The 16,123-nt window shown below is 51.6% G+C and overlaps 1 protein-coding gene across 5 annotated transcripts in view; it reads right to left on the minus strand.

Annotated features, from left to right (window-relative positions):
• Positions 1 to 441: 441 nt before the first annotated feature.
• Positions 442 to 16,123, minus strand: part of AOPEP (aminopeptidase O (putative)) — a 374,597-nt gene continuing 358,915 nt past the window's right edge. For 2 of the 5 annotated variants that reach the window (XM_030919338.1, XM_030919340.1), the window contains 3 exons: positions 6,253 to 6,339; positions 4,349 to 4,493; positions 442 to 892 (listed from right to left, as the gene is read on the minus strand). In XM_030919338.1, coding sequence (XP_030775198.1) covers positions 4,353 to 4,493; positions 6,253 to 6,339 — 228 coding nt within the window. In that variant the 3' untranslated portion in view covers positions 442 to 892; positions 4,349 to 4,352. Of the gene's footprint in view, positions 893 to 4,348; positions 4,494 to 4,944; positions 5,085 to 5,675; positions 5,786 to 6,252; positions 6,340 to 16,123 lie in introns of all 5 variants that reach the window. The other 3 variants (XM_030919336.1, XM_030919339.1, XM_030919337.1) reach the window with 3 other exon arrangements.

Raw genomic sequence — 16,123 nt, forward strand, 5'->3', positions numbered from 1 at the left:
CAGGCTTCTAAGAGAACTAACACTACCTTGAAAACAACAAATAAACTAGGGTGGTGGGAGAGGAACACCAGAATGTGAAGAATACCTTTTTCTTGTATGTGCTTTTTATTTTTTTTTTGAGATAGAGTCTTGCTCTGTCGCCCAGGCTGGAGTGCAGTGCCACGATCTTGGCTCACTGCAACCTCCACCTCCCGGGTTCAAGCGAGTCCCCTGCCTCAGCCTCCCGAGCAGCTGGGACTATAGGTGCCCACCACCACACCCAGCTACCTCTTTGTATTTTAGTACAGATGGGGTTTCACCATGTTGGTCAGGATGGTCTCAAATTCCTGACCTCGTGATCCACCCGCCTCGGCCTCCCAAATTGCTGGGATTATAGGCGTGAGTCACCACACCCGGCCTTTGTTATTTTTAAACAGTATGAAATTCAGAAGCAAACACATATACAAAAAAAAACCACTACATTTATTAAGAATAATCTTAGAGTCTCATCCTGCTCTTTTACATCAAACGGCGCCCACTGGTCTTGGTACACAGGAGCTGTGTGACTTCCTGGAATTACAGAAATATCCACATCCAGCCATGTGCTGGGCAGCCCAACGTAAAACGTTCAGCAGGTTTCCCAGCATCTCTCGGATATATTTAATCATCTGTGCAGAAGAACTCGAAATCCCAGAGCAGCTCCACTCCAGATCCAGGGCGGGAGGCCGCGTTTACGAGAATCTGCCTTTTGTGCGTGCCTGGCTGGGACCAGCCTCTGGGAAAGAGAAGCACCGAGACTTGAACAGGGCTGTGGGCTGATGGCTTTAGCAGCCACATAATCCCTCCTTTGATGTCCAGGGTCAGTCCCCCAGGCTAGGAGGAGGTGAATGAAAGAATCTCGCTGGGATCTTTCCTGCAAAGGAAACAGCAGTAACTGATTACCCAGTCGCCAAGAGGAATTCTTGTGAGCGCGCACCTCTGTGTGCCTTTGCTCTCCACTTTCAGGAGAGGACTTTAATCACAGGACAAGGACGGGTCACAGCGAGCTGTGTGATGCTGGCCTGCTCACACGTGGCCGTTGACACCAGCAGGCTGTACTCAGGCTTCGCGTACACCATAGCTGCTAGGAGTCCCCATTTCAGACCCGCACCCACTCTAACTGCTCTCAGAGAGTCTCCGCTCACCTTGCCGTGGGAGAGCTGGGCCCTGGCTCCCTCACACATGGGGGCAAACGCCCCCCTGCTGGCACTGTGTCCCGCCTTCAGGCCTGGGAGCTCTTAACTTTCTGCCAGCAGAGTTTTCTGAGTCTACAAATCCCCATGCCACAGGAGCACATACAGATGACTGGCACCGTGCTGCCGCCGGGCCAGGGAGGACGCGGCCTGTCTGCTGCGAGTGGGAGCCCCAGCTCTCCTGAGCCTCGGGCACTTACAGACACGAAGGCTTTTTGCTCAAGGGCTCGACTCCTGTTCCTGCTGAACTGAGCCAGTGTGTAAAATGAGAACTGATATCAGCTCAGTAGGCACCGGAGGGCGGGTCCAATCGACAGCCCGGAGAAGCGGCGCCTCAGCTGGGAGCTCCGTGGGCACCGTCCGTGGCGCAGGAGATGCGGAGGCCTGGACTGCAAATACAAGAGAGAGTTCACCGCGCCCAGAACAGGAGCGCCTCCGAAAGCCCCACCCGCCCCTCTCACAGCATGAACCACCACGTGGTTTCACTCGACTGATGGGATGCATTTGGTTTCAGTTTTTTGTAAGAAAAATTTTTGCAACTTTCAATACATTTGACCTTTCAGACAGATTAGTGGATGCTTCTGTGGACAGACTTAAGGACTGAGTACGCGGCTAGCATTCCTGGCAGGAGATAGTGCATCCTTTGGGCCAAGTGGTCTCTCATCCTCCAGGATCGCGCTCGGCACCCAAGCTGACTGTGCAGCAGCGGCCCGCCCGTCAGCAACAGCCTCTGCCCCAGCGGCTCCAACTTAACTGTCCCCATCTCACCTTCTCTTCAGGTGCAGAACTTAGCCACTGTGAACAAAGCGGAAACCAATCACTGTTCACCAATCAGCTAAGCTCTGCACCTTGTCAGAGAGGTCGTCGCTGGGCACAAATAAAGGGACGGTGACCGGTGAGCATCTTCCTCAGCTGGTGGCTTCTTTTGTTTCCAAAGAAGATTTATGAGATGCACCTATCCTCCAATCTGCAGCGAGTGCGACCACGACTTCTGGAGCAGCAGCCAAGGTCGTGGTTGCGTGGTAATCCCTGGCAATGTGATTTTAATCTTAAGTCACAAATCAGCATGCCAGGAACCCAAGCAGCCAGAGCACCTGAGAGCAACGCCGCCCCGTGCCCCCGTCTGCACGCACCGGGCTTCCGCGGAAGGACGCCGGCGACACGGCCACCTTCACGCCTGTTACACAGGCAAACAGGTGGAGTTTCTGTTTGCTGTTCATTTAGTTGGCATCCTAGAGGTATAATTTTGTGAATCAAAGGGACTCAAGAGATGACCATAAAAATGCCAGTGCAGCTTTGGAATTGATGAAAAATGCAGGGACCAAGCACGTGACACACAGAATTGTTAAAGGCAGCTGTCCTTGCTGTTAGTTTACTGCTTCTAACCCTTGGGGACAAGATCTCTTCTCTCCAGGCAGAGTCTAGCTGCCCTGGGAAGCCTTTGGGGACTCTCAGGTCAGGAGGTCCGCTTGCTGGAAGGGCCCTGGGAGCAGCCCCGGCCACTGTTCCTCACAGCAACTGGCTGGGAGGGAGGCTGGCAACCCCTGGATTCACCTTGAGGGGTGGGGACAGCAACAAGATGTCGGGGAGGGGGGAAAGGGGAGACCTGTGACCAAGATGGCTCCTTTGCCTGCTCGGGCAAAAATCCCCCACAAAGACTGGCAAAGGGTGAGCCCCGCGGTGCTGCCCCAAACCGGCGGGAATGGCGACAGGACTAGCTGGCTTTGTAGCTTCACACACTTTAACACAAATGCCACGAAATAACAAAATGAAAGAGAAACACTGTTTATACTGATGACTATACGAGGCCGGGAGTGAGGTAAGTGCGCAGTCTGTGTGCCGCCGGCCCGTCCTGGAGGGGAGCCGGGTCATGTCTGCCGCAGGCATTTCGCTACATGACACTCGGTAGTTCGTTCCCTGTTTCCCTTTCCTGGCACACGTGGTTCCTGACTCTTCTGGAATATGATCATGCTTCGGAAAAACTTTTTATTTCTTTTCATTATTAGAGTTCTTTCAGATAAATAAGCTACTTAAACACATTACACAGAAATGGTTTTCGTAAGCACAAAACATTAGAAGCAAACTCAATGTTCAAAACTGAGCGAAGAATATCAACACCAAATATTCAATGTCCATGAAAAATTACAGAGAAGCTATAACATGAAAAATGCTTCAGATCTGATAAAGTCTTTTTAAAGACACAAAATTAGACATCCCCTATTAATATCATGATAATGACTGTTCGAGAAAAGAAATCCCAGTTGTCCTAGCAAAACTTCACGCACCACTGCGAGGTTGCTTTAATAGTGTAGAAACCCATACTGAGCAACTCACTGCTAGGAAGTAAATCTAACAGGTTAATTCCAGACACAATTAACAGAGAAAGTGATTTAAATAATCCAGAACTCCAATATAAGCCACGGTAGAAATTCCGCTCCAACACAACAAAGCAAAAAGTAGGACTTGCCCTTAAGACACAGGGTCATGGAGTGCATATGCCACGTGTGGTGTGTGTGCCGCGGCTGCTCTGTGTGGTGCATGCCTGTGTGTGCTGCGTGTGCTGTGTGTGGTGTGTGTGCTGCATGTGGTGCATGTGCTGTGTGTGCCTGTGCCTGGAGAGCCTCCCGCCAGCCCATGACCAGGCGTGGACAGCCCAAGGAACCTCCAGCTCACACATGGCTAGAAGAAAACATCTGCTCGCAGAAGCTAGGCTTTGGAGTCACATGGCCGCGTAAACTCCTGTGTGAGCCCTGACCTTGAAGACTGGACCAGCGCTTCCACCAGGCTTCCCATTCCATCTCTAAACCTACTCAAGATGTTCCCCTACAATTTTTGTTCCTACAGATTTTAAAAGCTGAAGTGGCCAAAATAGGGCCAAGGAGCGCCACTGTGCCTCCAGGTGGACAGCCTCTGCCTCCCGGTGACCGCCCCAGTCAGACGAGGTGCTCCGGGGACCCTGGGCTCCCACACCAGCCCAGCACCCACTTGGCCAGTTACTCTCCAGGCCCCCGGCCAGGGAGCCAACTACTGATGCTGCGGGTGGTCTTGGCTAACTATTCGGCTTTTTTATTTAGCTGGCTCCTAACAGGAGTATCTGGTTAGAACTAAATGACAGAAAAAGAAAGGGAAAGAATCACCTTGTTAAAATAACATGTCGGCCACCACCTGGGCTGAGGACCTATCCATCTGCTCCCTGGTCCGCTCGAAGCACCTGCGGGCGAGCTGCTGCTGTCTGGCGTCCTCACTCACCATCAGCTCCCCATAGAGGTACACGCCCATGGCCTGCAGGGCACAGAGGCCAGAGGGCATCAGGCGAAGGCGTGGGCACCCACACACATACACGCACACATGACCTCAGTCTGTGCTTGTTCCACACACACTTGCTGGTCTAGAAACTGCAAAGACCCCAGAGAAGACGGAGACTGCGGGGTGACTGTGCTTTTGGAAGCTGCAGTCTGCAATCCCTGTCTCCTCCTGGTTCTCAAAACCCCAAGGAATCCTCAGCTCCCAATTCTCTCCACAGACTCCGATGATTTCGCTGGTGACAGAACGATGAGCCAGCATTCCCACCATGATGGCCGTGTCAGGAATGCTCTGAACAGAGACAGAGTATGGTAATTCCCAGAATTACCACGTGGAAGGCCTGTGTGGCCTGACAGAGACGTGGGACTCCTGCCCCGCAAAGTGTGTCCCTAGGAGTAGCTGGTCTGAGTTCATCCAGCAAGTCCCTCACCTGCCAGGGAAACAAGCGCAGAGCAGCCGCAGACACATGACGAGGCCTGCAGATACCGCCCTGCCCGTGCCCGTTCCTCCGCGGCCCTGCACCGCAGCCCGCACCGACTCTGTTGCGTGGGAACGATGCTGCAAACACACCTGTATTTTTAAAATAGCCAAGGACGTTCTGGAAGACCCAGGGACCCCTCTGGATCTGCCTACTCCCTCGTGCCAGGCTTAGCTACGCCGTGAGTCACATTCCGACTCAACAACTAAACGAAGGACCTCAAAGACAGCGCAAGAGCTAAACTCCGCAGTGAAGGGTTCAAAAGCGCTGACCTAAAAAAGCCCAGACATAGTGATCCTTATTTGTCAAAGATCATGATTCTAAATATACTGCAGTGATTTCTGGTCTTCAGAAGAGACCTTAAAGTTGCTCTTAAATTCTGTCCTTACACTCTTGGTATGTTTTTCGAGACACCTCTTGCTCTGCTGTGCAAATGTGACATTTCTTCTGGTACAAAGGCATGTACTTTTCTTTGTGGGAATAATGAGGCCTCAGGCCTCACTGGCTGGCTGTCCCCACACTGAGACCTTTTGTTTGCCTCACTCCCACTCTCCACCCCAGCTGGAAGGCAGCTCCACGCTGTCACCCACAGCGCTTGGCAGGCCACTCACTCAGAGGCTGAGGGAGTGGAGAGTGGGGAAATGGGGTGGGTGTGGGAGGCTGTGACGTGTCACAGGACACACCTGTTGGTGACCTGACAAACTGCGGACATGAGAGGCAGCCGATGAAGGTCTCCCCAGATCCGCTCCCGCACACGCACTGCCTGTGAGCTCCTCGAAGGGGACGGCTGTCCCTGGTGAACAGTGAGAAAAGCTCTCACAGGAAGGAAACCTGCCTAGCACAGCACAGCAGGTGCAGGTACAGACCGAGACTGTCCTGTCAGGGTTCTCCCAGTCTGACTTGCACGTGTACTTTCTATGAGGGCCACTGATCAGGGATCAACCGCATGGCATCACCAAGCGACAAGCATGGCCTAGCAGGTGCTGGAGACGCCGTGAAGTGTGAGCACGCAGCATCGGATGACATGTAGGCCACAAGGCAGCATTGAAGGTGCCTAACTCAATTCTTCAAAGACACTGAGAGAGGAAAAAAGCAGCTCAGAAGTATCAGCGTTAGGTAAGATCCTACCAGTCCTTAAGAATCCCTGGGACAGATTATTTATTTGTTATGAAAGAGATACTGAGAACGTGGGTTCCTGTGTGAAGTGCAGGGGACAGCCTTTACCGAACGAACCCCCATCCGCTGCAAGATGACACCTACCTGATCCTCCTGAAGGAACCTCTCCACACTTTTGTAGGCTTTTGTGAACTTGTGCTTAACAATGAGTTCACACCAGCGATGGCGAACCTGAAGGAACAAGAGAGCGCCCAGTGAGAAACAGGCGGGCAGGCACCCCAGCCACCGGGCCCAGTGACCGGCAGCCTCTGTATTCCAGAAAGCTGTGCTTTCAAATGGACTGGCATTGTTGACACACTTAGGTTTACATTTTCTTTTAGTTTTTTTTTTTACTTTTTATTTTCTTTGAGAAAGAGACTCGCTCTGTCACCCAGGCTGGAGTGTAATGGCACGATCTGGCTCACTGTAACCTCCACCTCCTGGGTCCAAGCAATTCTCCTGCCTCAGCCTCCCGAGTAGCTGGGATTACAGGCGCCTGCCATCACACCTCACTAAATTTTGTAGAGACGGGGTTTCACTATGTTGGCCAGGCTGGTCTCGATCTCCTGACCTCGGGAGCCACCCACCCCAGCCTCCCAAAGTGCTGGGATTACAGGCGTGAGCCACTGCGCACAGTCAGTTTACTTTTTAAAGGAAGAAACCACAGTGCTAATTACAGCTGCCAGTCAACTTCAGAGGGAAAAGCAGGTGTTTCACTGTTTTAAACATGATTTTGCAAGATGACAGATACTAAACGCAAAGCGTAACGAGGAAATTCCACACACATTCCGACTGTGCTGCTGGTGCTGCAGGGTGCTGAGAGTCAGCGTTCCCTTTCAAACCACCACTCCCTAAGTTCCCATAGCAGATGTCGCTCAGTGCTGCTCATCTGTGACAGACACAGCAAGAGGCAGAGACACTGCTCTCCCATTCCCCGGAAGCGGCAGCGCTCCCTTCTGAGAGTCTGGGGAAGGAGTGAGCCCAGGACACCCCTGAGGTGGACAGTTCCTGCTGCGTATCCACAAGCGTGCAGGTCTGCACAACGTATTGCAAACGGACAAGCTAAAGGTGGATGCCATTCCTGTAAAACATAGATTTCATCAGAAGCTCACCTGCAGGAATTCGGAGGGAACCCCACTCCCACCCTCTTCGAACCTCCAGACACAGTGGAAGAGTCCGATGCCAGCCCCGGCCGCCCTCTGGACACGGGCACAGCCCCCTGCATAAGGTATTCCCCACACCCGGGAGCAGGCGGCATCTCTCGGTGCTGCAGGCTCATTCTCTACAAGAAGATACACCTACAATTTGTTTCCCAGAATCCAGTCCCCTGCCTTTTTCCGCTGCATCAAAGCCCTCTCAGTTATACCAAGTCACCCATTTTTTACTCCATTACTGAACCAACCTCAGCCATACATGGAAGTGATTACGTGTATTTTAGAAGAGCCTCCTTCTATCACGCCTTGTTTTTACTGACTGTGAAAGAGGGAGATACTCTATAGTGACATATTTGCGGCAATAATAAAATGTATGCAACGTCAACATTTGGGCGAGGGTCCCTGTAAAGGACATCATTATCCACTGACCTAGCCGGATCTCTCCTTTAATCTACCCTAAAGAGGTTCACATGCAAACAGTTAAGACTGAAGGAGAGAAACCAATCTTTTGGAAGGAATCCTTCCCCCAAGCCACAGTGCCCTCTGGGACGGTGTTAACTCAGGAATTCTGCTGGGCGGCCCTGGGCTTGGAGGCAGCCAGGCCCTTTGAAGAACTGAAGTGGCAGGCCTCTGGGAGGGGCTGATAGCCTCTGCCCTCAGAGCAAACGGGAAGGAGGCTGGGGCGGCAAAATCTTTCCACCTTCAACAAAATGTGCTTTCCTGTACAGCCAACAGAAATGAACACCAGACTATACAAGGAAGAGCCCTCCACTCCCCAACAGCAACAACAAGTGACCAGAGCTCAAAGAAGCCAGCTCACCATCACATGCCAGAGGAAGCCACTGGAAGAAACCACGCCCAGCTATGCCCAAACTGTCCCTTGGACGCCTCCATCCCTCATCTCTCTTCCAACTCACAGCCACCTAATGTGCCCTCTGCCAGGTCCACACACCAGCAGAGGTGCATCTGCTGTGAGCTTTGTGAAGACGGGCAGCCAGCAACCCAAGGTGGAAGGGGCTTTCGGGCAAGCTGGTCTGATCTGGAGAGATGGCCACATATGGACGGGAGGGACAGCTGAGGACAGGGGCTGCTGCTCTGAGACTCAGGGAGAGAGCCTCATTTTCTTAACGGCACAAGAGAAACCCTACTTGTGGCAGCTTCTAGGGAGGGTCCCTTAGGCGAGACCTGTCAGCTTCTAAGTATTCTTTAAGTGTTCTAACCACCGATGCTTGTCTGATCTGGCCACACCACCACGACCGCGGTCATTCTAAAGCTTGGAGGACGTGTATAAATTTGATTGTGAGAATGGAGGGTTTCGCCTCTCCTTTTCTTTCTGTGCTTTCCTTCATATTATTTACACACACAGAAACAACAAAGCATAAACTGGAGCTTATTTCCTAGTAGAACAAGGCCCTCGGTGGGGGCGGGGGGCAGCGCAGCCCACAGCTGGTGCAGGTCCAGGAGATGGCGGGTGAAAGACGCTCTTTCACCGCGAATCTGAAGTCACTATTTCCACTTTTCTTACTGTTAGAAATAGTTTGTTGTCAAGATTAATAAGAGACCCAGGCTTGTGACCCCTGGAGGCTAACAGCAACCAGGAAGGGCAGACCAAGCCCAGCCTCCCAGCCCCACTCCCTTTCCCACCCCACGAAGAGAAGACAAAAACAAGTCCTTTCATTACAAAGAGCTAAGTGTATGTCAATATTTCGGCGACAGGATGCTGAGAAGACATCGCAGAAATGCTGCAGAAGGCCGGGCGGGCCGGAGAGTTCCTGCTCACGCGCAATCTTCACTTCTCTTCGCTCCTTTGAGAAACAAAGAAAATCCTTATTTTTCTCCCCCAGACTCTCAAGGACCCACAATTCACACGCCATTCGTCACCACAGGGAGTGGGGATGATCAGTCTCACTGAAGCCCGGCAGGATTTCCGAAGGCGCCCTGACAGAAGATCCGTCTCCAGACCACCGAGGGCTTCATGGTCGTGAAGGACGCTCCGCCCTCCCACGGCAAGCCCCGCCCTCCTACGGCAAGCTCCGCCCTCCTACGGCAAGCTCCGCCCTCCTACGGCAAGCCCCGCCCTCCCTACGGCAAGCCCCGCCCTCCCACGGCAAGCTCCTCCACAGCGAGAAGGCAGGAGAGCCCTACGGCCAGGGAGCCGGGGCCACAGAGCTCCACAGCACCCGCCAGAGGACAGCGGTCCAGTCTAGAGGTCTGAATTTATTAACGAGGCTGGTCAACGTGTCTTTCTGTAATTTCCTCAGTCAGAATAAAAATAAACAGGAACACTGCAGGCTCCCAGGACAGTGCCTGGCACCAGCGGGCACCCCTCACTGTCTCTTCCGGTCCCCAGCCTCCCCACAGCACCTGGCGGGGAGACCGGCCTCCCTGTGGACCCGAGCAGTTGTCTTCTCTGAACAATTAGGAAGGAGTTTGCTTTTCAGGGGTGAAGCCACACTCCCTGGCTGCCTCTCTGCTCCCACCCTGTCTGGGAGCCAGGGGAGTGCTGGAGGCTGGCCCAGGCTCCCCCAGAGCCACCGCACTGTGCCGTCCCGTGCCCAGGAAAGCAGATGCTGGCAGGAGGAACACGTGACCCGGGCTCCGGGGGAGAGCCAGCTGTGGCCGCTCCCCACGAAGAACACGGGGCCGCCTGCAGGTGAGGGGCTGTGAGGGTCAGAGGGACCTACTAAGAAAGAGCGTCCCCTCCCCCACTCCTCCCCAGGCCTGGAAGGCGGCAGGAGAACCTGATCAGACCCTTCCCCAGCCACAGGCCACCCCAAGCCTAGACTGCACTGGAGATCTGAGCTTTAAATCTGAAATCAGGGTAAGGGCTTGGCTCCCTAGGAGACTGGACCAAGTGCAGCTGGGGATAGGGATGGGGGAAAAACGTAACTTTCATTTTAGACCCAACCAGACATCGATCAGCAAATGAATCACACCCCCAAACAAGTCCATTTCTATTTCCCAGCTTTTTAGAATTCTTTTTTCTAGATTAATGTACAATATACTGTAAGGCCTTCCCCTCATCCCTGTCCCCAGAGACTGTCTTCAGTCCCTACTGTGGAAGTGGCCACTGTGCCAATGTGTTTTACACACCATGTGTTTTTCCTTTTCCTTCTAACAAAGATAACTTCATGGATTGCATTCCTCTGTACCCTGATAAAAATATAGATTTACTTTATACAATTACACTGATATTTAATAGAATATCTTGACTTAATGATTCTCCTGAGTGCAGGAAGAGACGTCCCATTCCCTGTATTAATGGTTGCAGGGTCGTCTATGATACTCCAAATATTTCTATGATTAGCGAGACCCTGACAGACAGACACTGTTCACATCCTAACAGGAAGACAAGCCACCTCTGATGCAATGTAACACGAGGTGCGGTCACCCCGTGCCCCGAGAGTAGCTGTGTGCTACTTCCCAGATGTGGGGTGTCCGGATCAGGCACGTCTTCACTTTGAGAGACTGCTGAATTGCCTTCCATGAGGGTGTAGCAATTTACAGTCCTGCCAAAATCGATGTGAGACCTCACTTTCCTGTACCATCACCACTACTGAATCACCAAACTTTTGATAAGTGAAAAATGGTGTCCATGAGGTCCTTCGTTTTTTAATGAAGAGAGAACTTAAGGAAGGGACTCATTAGAAAGGTGGGGACAGTATTATGGACACCAGCCAGGTACGGTGAAGTACCAGAGACCATGCAAGCGGTAGCTACCCACTGGCCTGAAGAGATGGAGGCTGTTTCTGGAACAGAGAGAGCTAGAGCCTGGGAGGGGCTGCCAGCCTACAGGAGCAGTGAGAGAGCCCCCATCCCCGTCGGGGCAGCTTAGGCATTCTATTACCAGTTGAGTATGGCTATTTTCTTTTCTTTTTTTTTTGTTTGTTTGAGGTAGGGTCTTGTTCTGTCATCCAGGTTGCAGTGGCTCACCGCAGACTCCACCTCCAAGGCTCAAGCGATCCTTTGGCTTCAGCCTCCCAAGTAGCTAGAACGACAGGCATGTACCACCACACCCAGCTGATTTTTTTTTTAATTACTTTTTGCAGAAATGGGGTCTCTCTGCCCAGGTGGGTCTCAAACTCCTGGGCTCAAGCCATCCTCCCACCTTAAGTTTCCCAAAGTGCTTGGATTATAGGCGTGAGTCACCACACCCCAGCATTTTTTTCATGCACATAAAATCCTTTCTAGTAACTGTCTATTTATATTCTTTCCCATGTTTTTCCTATTGGATCACTGGCTTTTTCTAGTTAATCTGTTGAGTGTTTCTGAGTACTAGGGAAATTAGCTCGTCTCTGATGAAACTGCAGCTTTTTCCAGGTTAATCTGTCTTTCTGACTTTGTTCATGGTGGTTTTGCTTGTATTTCTTAATTGCATACAGTTGACTTTATCTATTTTCTTCTTCCTATAGCTTCTCAGTTCTCTTCATTTATGTTTAATGTTTCATGGGTACATATGCCAGAAGTAATCAAATGGTACACTTTAAATACTCACATTTTAAAATATAGTTGAAAAATTTAAGGACCTTTAAAACTGTGACTAAAATTCATCAAGTCACTCCAAATGCATGCCAGGAATCACCAAGAGCCTAGGGTCGGCACATATTTCAGCCTTACACAGACCCAGACCCCAGACCCTGACCAACGGGGCGAGGGAGGAAAGATCAGGTAGGTGTGGGAGGGAAGGAGAGTGGGCAAATGGAGAAAGAACAAGACAGCAGAAGGGAAACAGGGACATGGCACGGAGACGTGAGACCAGAGCTGCCCGGGGCAGTATGAGCACAGGGTCCTGGACACCTGCAGCACCCACGCCTCTGCCTTGGTGCCAGCCTCTCAAGCACCCGACACCTCGCCTACTAAGGACGTGCTCATCTGCTCATCTCTTCCCTCTGCTGCTGCTGGTGCTGACGCTGGGTGGCAGACAAGCAGGTGGCCTGGGACGGGGAAGAGCAGGTGCGGCCTGGGCCTGGCTGGCCTGCCGGAAATGGGCGAGAGCTCACATATGGAATAAATTAGCACAGCTCTCGCAAGAAGGGGCATCTGGGTCTCTGGATCCTTTCCATGTCATCACAGTGAAGCTGACTTGCACAACACACAGGTGTGCACTCCTGAATACTTTAATCCAATAAAAATTACTTTGAAAATCTGCTTTTCAAAGTTTTCTGCTTATGGGACACGCTAAACAGAAAAAAATGAGGGTGCTGCCCTCACTCAGTGTACAGGTGTGGTTTAACACAGAGGTGCCATTTACACTGCTGGAAAGGGACTGCAGCACTTTTCAGGTTTCCAAAGCCTCCATGAACACAGGGTAATGACAGCAAAGATTTCAACGTTCTCCCAGGAGTGCTCCACAAGACTGGATCTTTGAGGTTGGGTGCAGGTGGGAGGGTCTTAGAATCCAGGGTGAGAATGAAGGGCAGGTATGTGGAGGCCCATTCACAGTAGGCACATATCTGACGTAGAGAATTAAAATTCTCAAGGAATCCAAGTAATGGTTCCAGGATTGTGGACCCTACCCCAGTGAGAGACCACCACAGGGAGAACGGGGTATGTCTGTGGTACAGGCCTGAGCCACCTGGGAGGCTTGAGCAGACATGCAGTCTGGGTATCCAAAAGGCACGTGGAAGGAAGCACACACAGACGCTGGCTATGAGGATGGGGCTCACTGATCCCAAGCATGCTCATGGCAGCCAACTGCACGACAGGCTCTGGGAAATGGTGCAGGGCAGAGGGATGGTCAGTACAAACACGTGCGCATACTTATGTGTGCAGACGTATCCACAAATGTGTATGTGTAGAACATACAGACACACACTGAATTCAAAGTGTTCTTTTCCAACGCTTTCCCTCACTACACGCAATGCAGTCTGGTATTTTTATTCTTTTCGTTTTGTTTTTTGAGACCGAGTCTCACTCTGTCGTCCAGGCTGGAGTGTAGTGGCGCGATCTCGGCTCACGGCAACCTCTGCCTCCCGGGTTCAAGCAATTCTCCTTCCTCAGCCTCCCGAGTAGCTGGCAACACAGACATGTGCCACCAGGCCCAGCTAATTTTTGTGTTTTTGGTAGAGACGGTTTCACCATGTCGGCCTGGCTGGTCTTGATCTCCTGACCTCAAATGGTCCACGTGCCTCGGCCTCCCACACTGCTGGGATTACAGGCGTGAGCCACCGCGCCTGGCCTCTTCTTTCCTTTTTTAAAATGCTGCTTGGTGACCTACTAGATGGATTTCATGACCTACTGTGTCCTGACTCCCCCACAGGGTGAAAACCTGCACACCAGCTCGGCTTCCAGAGCCCGATGCTCCAGGCTGGACCCTCGTCGGCTCAGGCAAGCTGCTCTGACCAGACCCCACTCCAGCTCCAGCTCCCCAGGATGGGGGTTAGAAGAGCGCCAGCATGCAGGGAGCGCCACAGACAGGCTGGGCTGGCACCAGACAGGAGGCAGGAGCCACACGGCTGAGGAAAAGCCTGGGCCGGGTCTGAGACTCGCAGCAGGACAGCAGAGGGAGCAGGGGAGTCCCAGGAGCAGTAAGAGTCTCCCAGGGACAGGCACCGGGGAATCTCGCAAACCATTTGTAAAGATGGCTCCCTGAGCCTTGCCCCAGCCTCAGCCCCAGCCAGACGCCACTTCTGCCTTTGCAGGAAACTTACCACACGCTGCCCAAGGGGTTCCATGGAGCTGAACTCCAGAAGGCTTAGAAACACAGTGCGGAGGGAAGCCTGCTCCTCGGACTTCCTGCAACGCTAGAAAAACGCACACGCCCAGGAGGGCCGCTCAGAAACCACATCTTGGATTCGGGACACAGGGCCCATGACGATGGGCACGTCTGTATGTCCATAATTTTAACTAGGAGATGGTGAAGGGGGCTCCCCGTTATTTGATTGCTTTTTTCTTGGAAATAGAAAAGCTGCTGAAGCTTCCTCACAACCTGAACCACTCTAATCTCTTCTTAAAAATAATCTTTTTTAAGACAGAGTCTCACTCTGCCACTCTGGCTGCAGTGCAATGGCATGATCGTGGCACACTGCAGCTTCCAAATCCTGGGGTCAAGTGATCCTTCCACCTCAGCCCCTCAAGTACTTGGAACTACAGGTGCGTGCCACTATGCCTGGATAATAGTGGCACCCTGTCTCTATAAAAAAATAGAAAAACTCCTAGGCTCAGCCTCCCAAAGTGCTGGGATTACAGGCATGAGCCTGGCCCCTAATCTCTTTTTAACCCAAGATATCTTCATGTTTCAGAACCAGATTCCTAGTTAACTCTAGAAGACAGGCTGGTAAATTTTTTCTTTCAAGAGCCAGATGTTGAGCATTTTTGGCTTTTTGGTCAAAGCAGCTTTAGATAACATGTAAATACGTGGGCACGGCATGGCTGCCTTTGGATAAAACATTATTTACAAGAACAGGCAGTGGGCTGCAGAGGCTCAGGCTGGTGTTGTCTGATCCTTGCTCTAGACGAGTGTCAAAGCTATGGCTCCCAGAGCACAGCATACACGGTGGTACACTGGTGTTTGCCCCCCAGCATCCACCAACACCATGTCGCTGAACACAGAGATGAGGCAAAAGGTGAACCATGGCCCTGTGAGTGGGTGTGGGCCAGCTTTAGCACAGCCCCACCAGAAAATCCGGGGTGCTCCTAAACGCTGGTCCTCACACCCTGGGCCTTATTCCTCCCTCTGCAGGTCAAATTCCCCTATACAAAGAAACATGCTCTGGCATTCATCTTGAGTCAGACTCATTAAAAAGGGGTACTATGTCTTTAGAGTACCCCAACAGTGGAGACAGAGTCTGAAAACCAGTGTCTTAAAGAAAAAATCACTCTGCCTGAAAAATCAGCAGCATTCACGAGGGCCTGAGCAGACGTGGCTACAGGCGCGAGACAGAGCGGATGAGCTCTAGGAACTCAGCCAGTCCACCCAACTTGGTTCTGGGAGCCGCAGTGCCACCACCAAAGACCATCAAGACCAAAGACAGGAACGGCCCCCGCTGTCTTCCACGGCAGTCCTGGAGCCAGGATTCAGTTTGGTGCACGCTCGTCACCACGCTTACAAAAGCACATAGGGCTCCTTCTAGTAGCTGCTTTCCTTGCTTTATTTTTAAACATTTAAAAATTATAAGCAGATGACTATACACAAATACGGAATCCAGTGTACATGAAATTCTAGCCAATCATGTCAAATTCAATTTTGATCTTTCCAACAGTGACAATCAATACAGATACTTATTCAGTATCTCAAATTCAAAAATCCAAAATCTGAACTGCTCCAGTGAGCATTTTGTGTGTGTGCGCCTGTGTGTGCATGTGTGTGCGTGTGCACGCACGGGGGGAGGGCGGCGTGGGCAGGTCATGTCAGCACTCAAAAAGTTTGGGATATTGAAGCATTTCAGAGTTTGGATTTTCAGATTTGGGAAACAACCAGTTAAGTATAATACAAATATCCTAATAACTGAAAAAAAATCTGAAATCTGAAACATTTCTGGTCTCAAGCATCTTGGGTAAGGGAGGCTTGACCTGTATATTACTTTGGGTTTTTCCTTCTCTCTGCTTGCCACTGTTGCATTTACTGGCATGGTGCCCTTCTGTTCATACACTACAGCTGTCTGTCCGTCTTCTGATGACACTACAAAGTCTCAAGTATGTCCGAGTAGCCTTCAGCCTTTTAACAAGAAAGTTATGCTGGGGTCAGCAGACAGGGGGGCACAAGGAAATCTGCTGTGACACTAGATGGCATTGCTGTGGCCATAGCTCATCCAGCAGACCCAGGTTCACTCTGAGTGATCTGATGCGCCCACATCTCCCAGCTCACCTCTGCAGCCCAGAGA

The sequence above is a fragment of the Rhinopithecus roxellana genome, chromosome 16 (assembly GCF_007565055.1).
Source record: "Rhinopithecus roxellana isolate Shanxi Qingling chromosome 16, ASM756505v1, whole genome shotgun sequence".
Lineage (NCBI taxonomy): Eukaryota > Metazoa > Chordata > Mammalia > Primates > Cercopithecidae > Rhinopithecus > Rhinopithecus roxellana.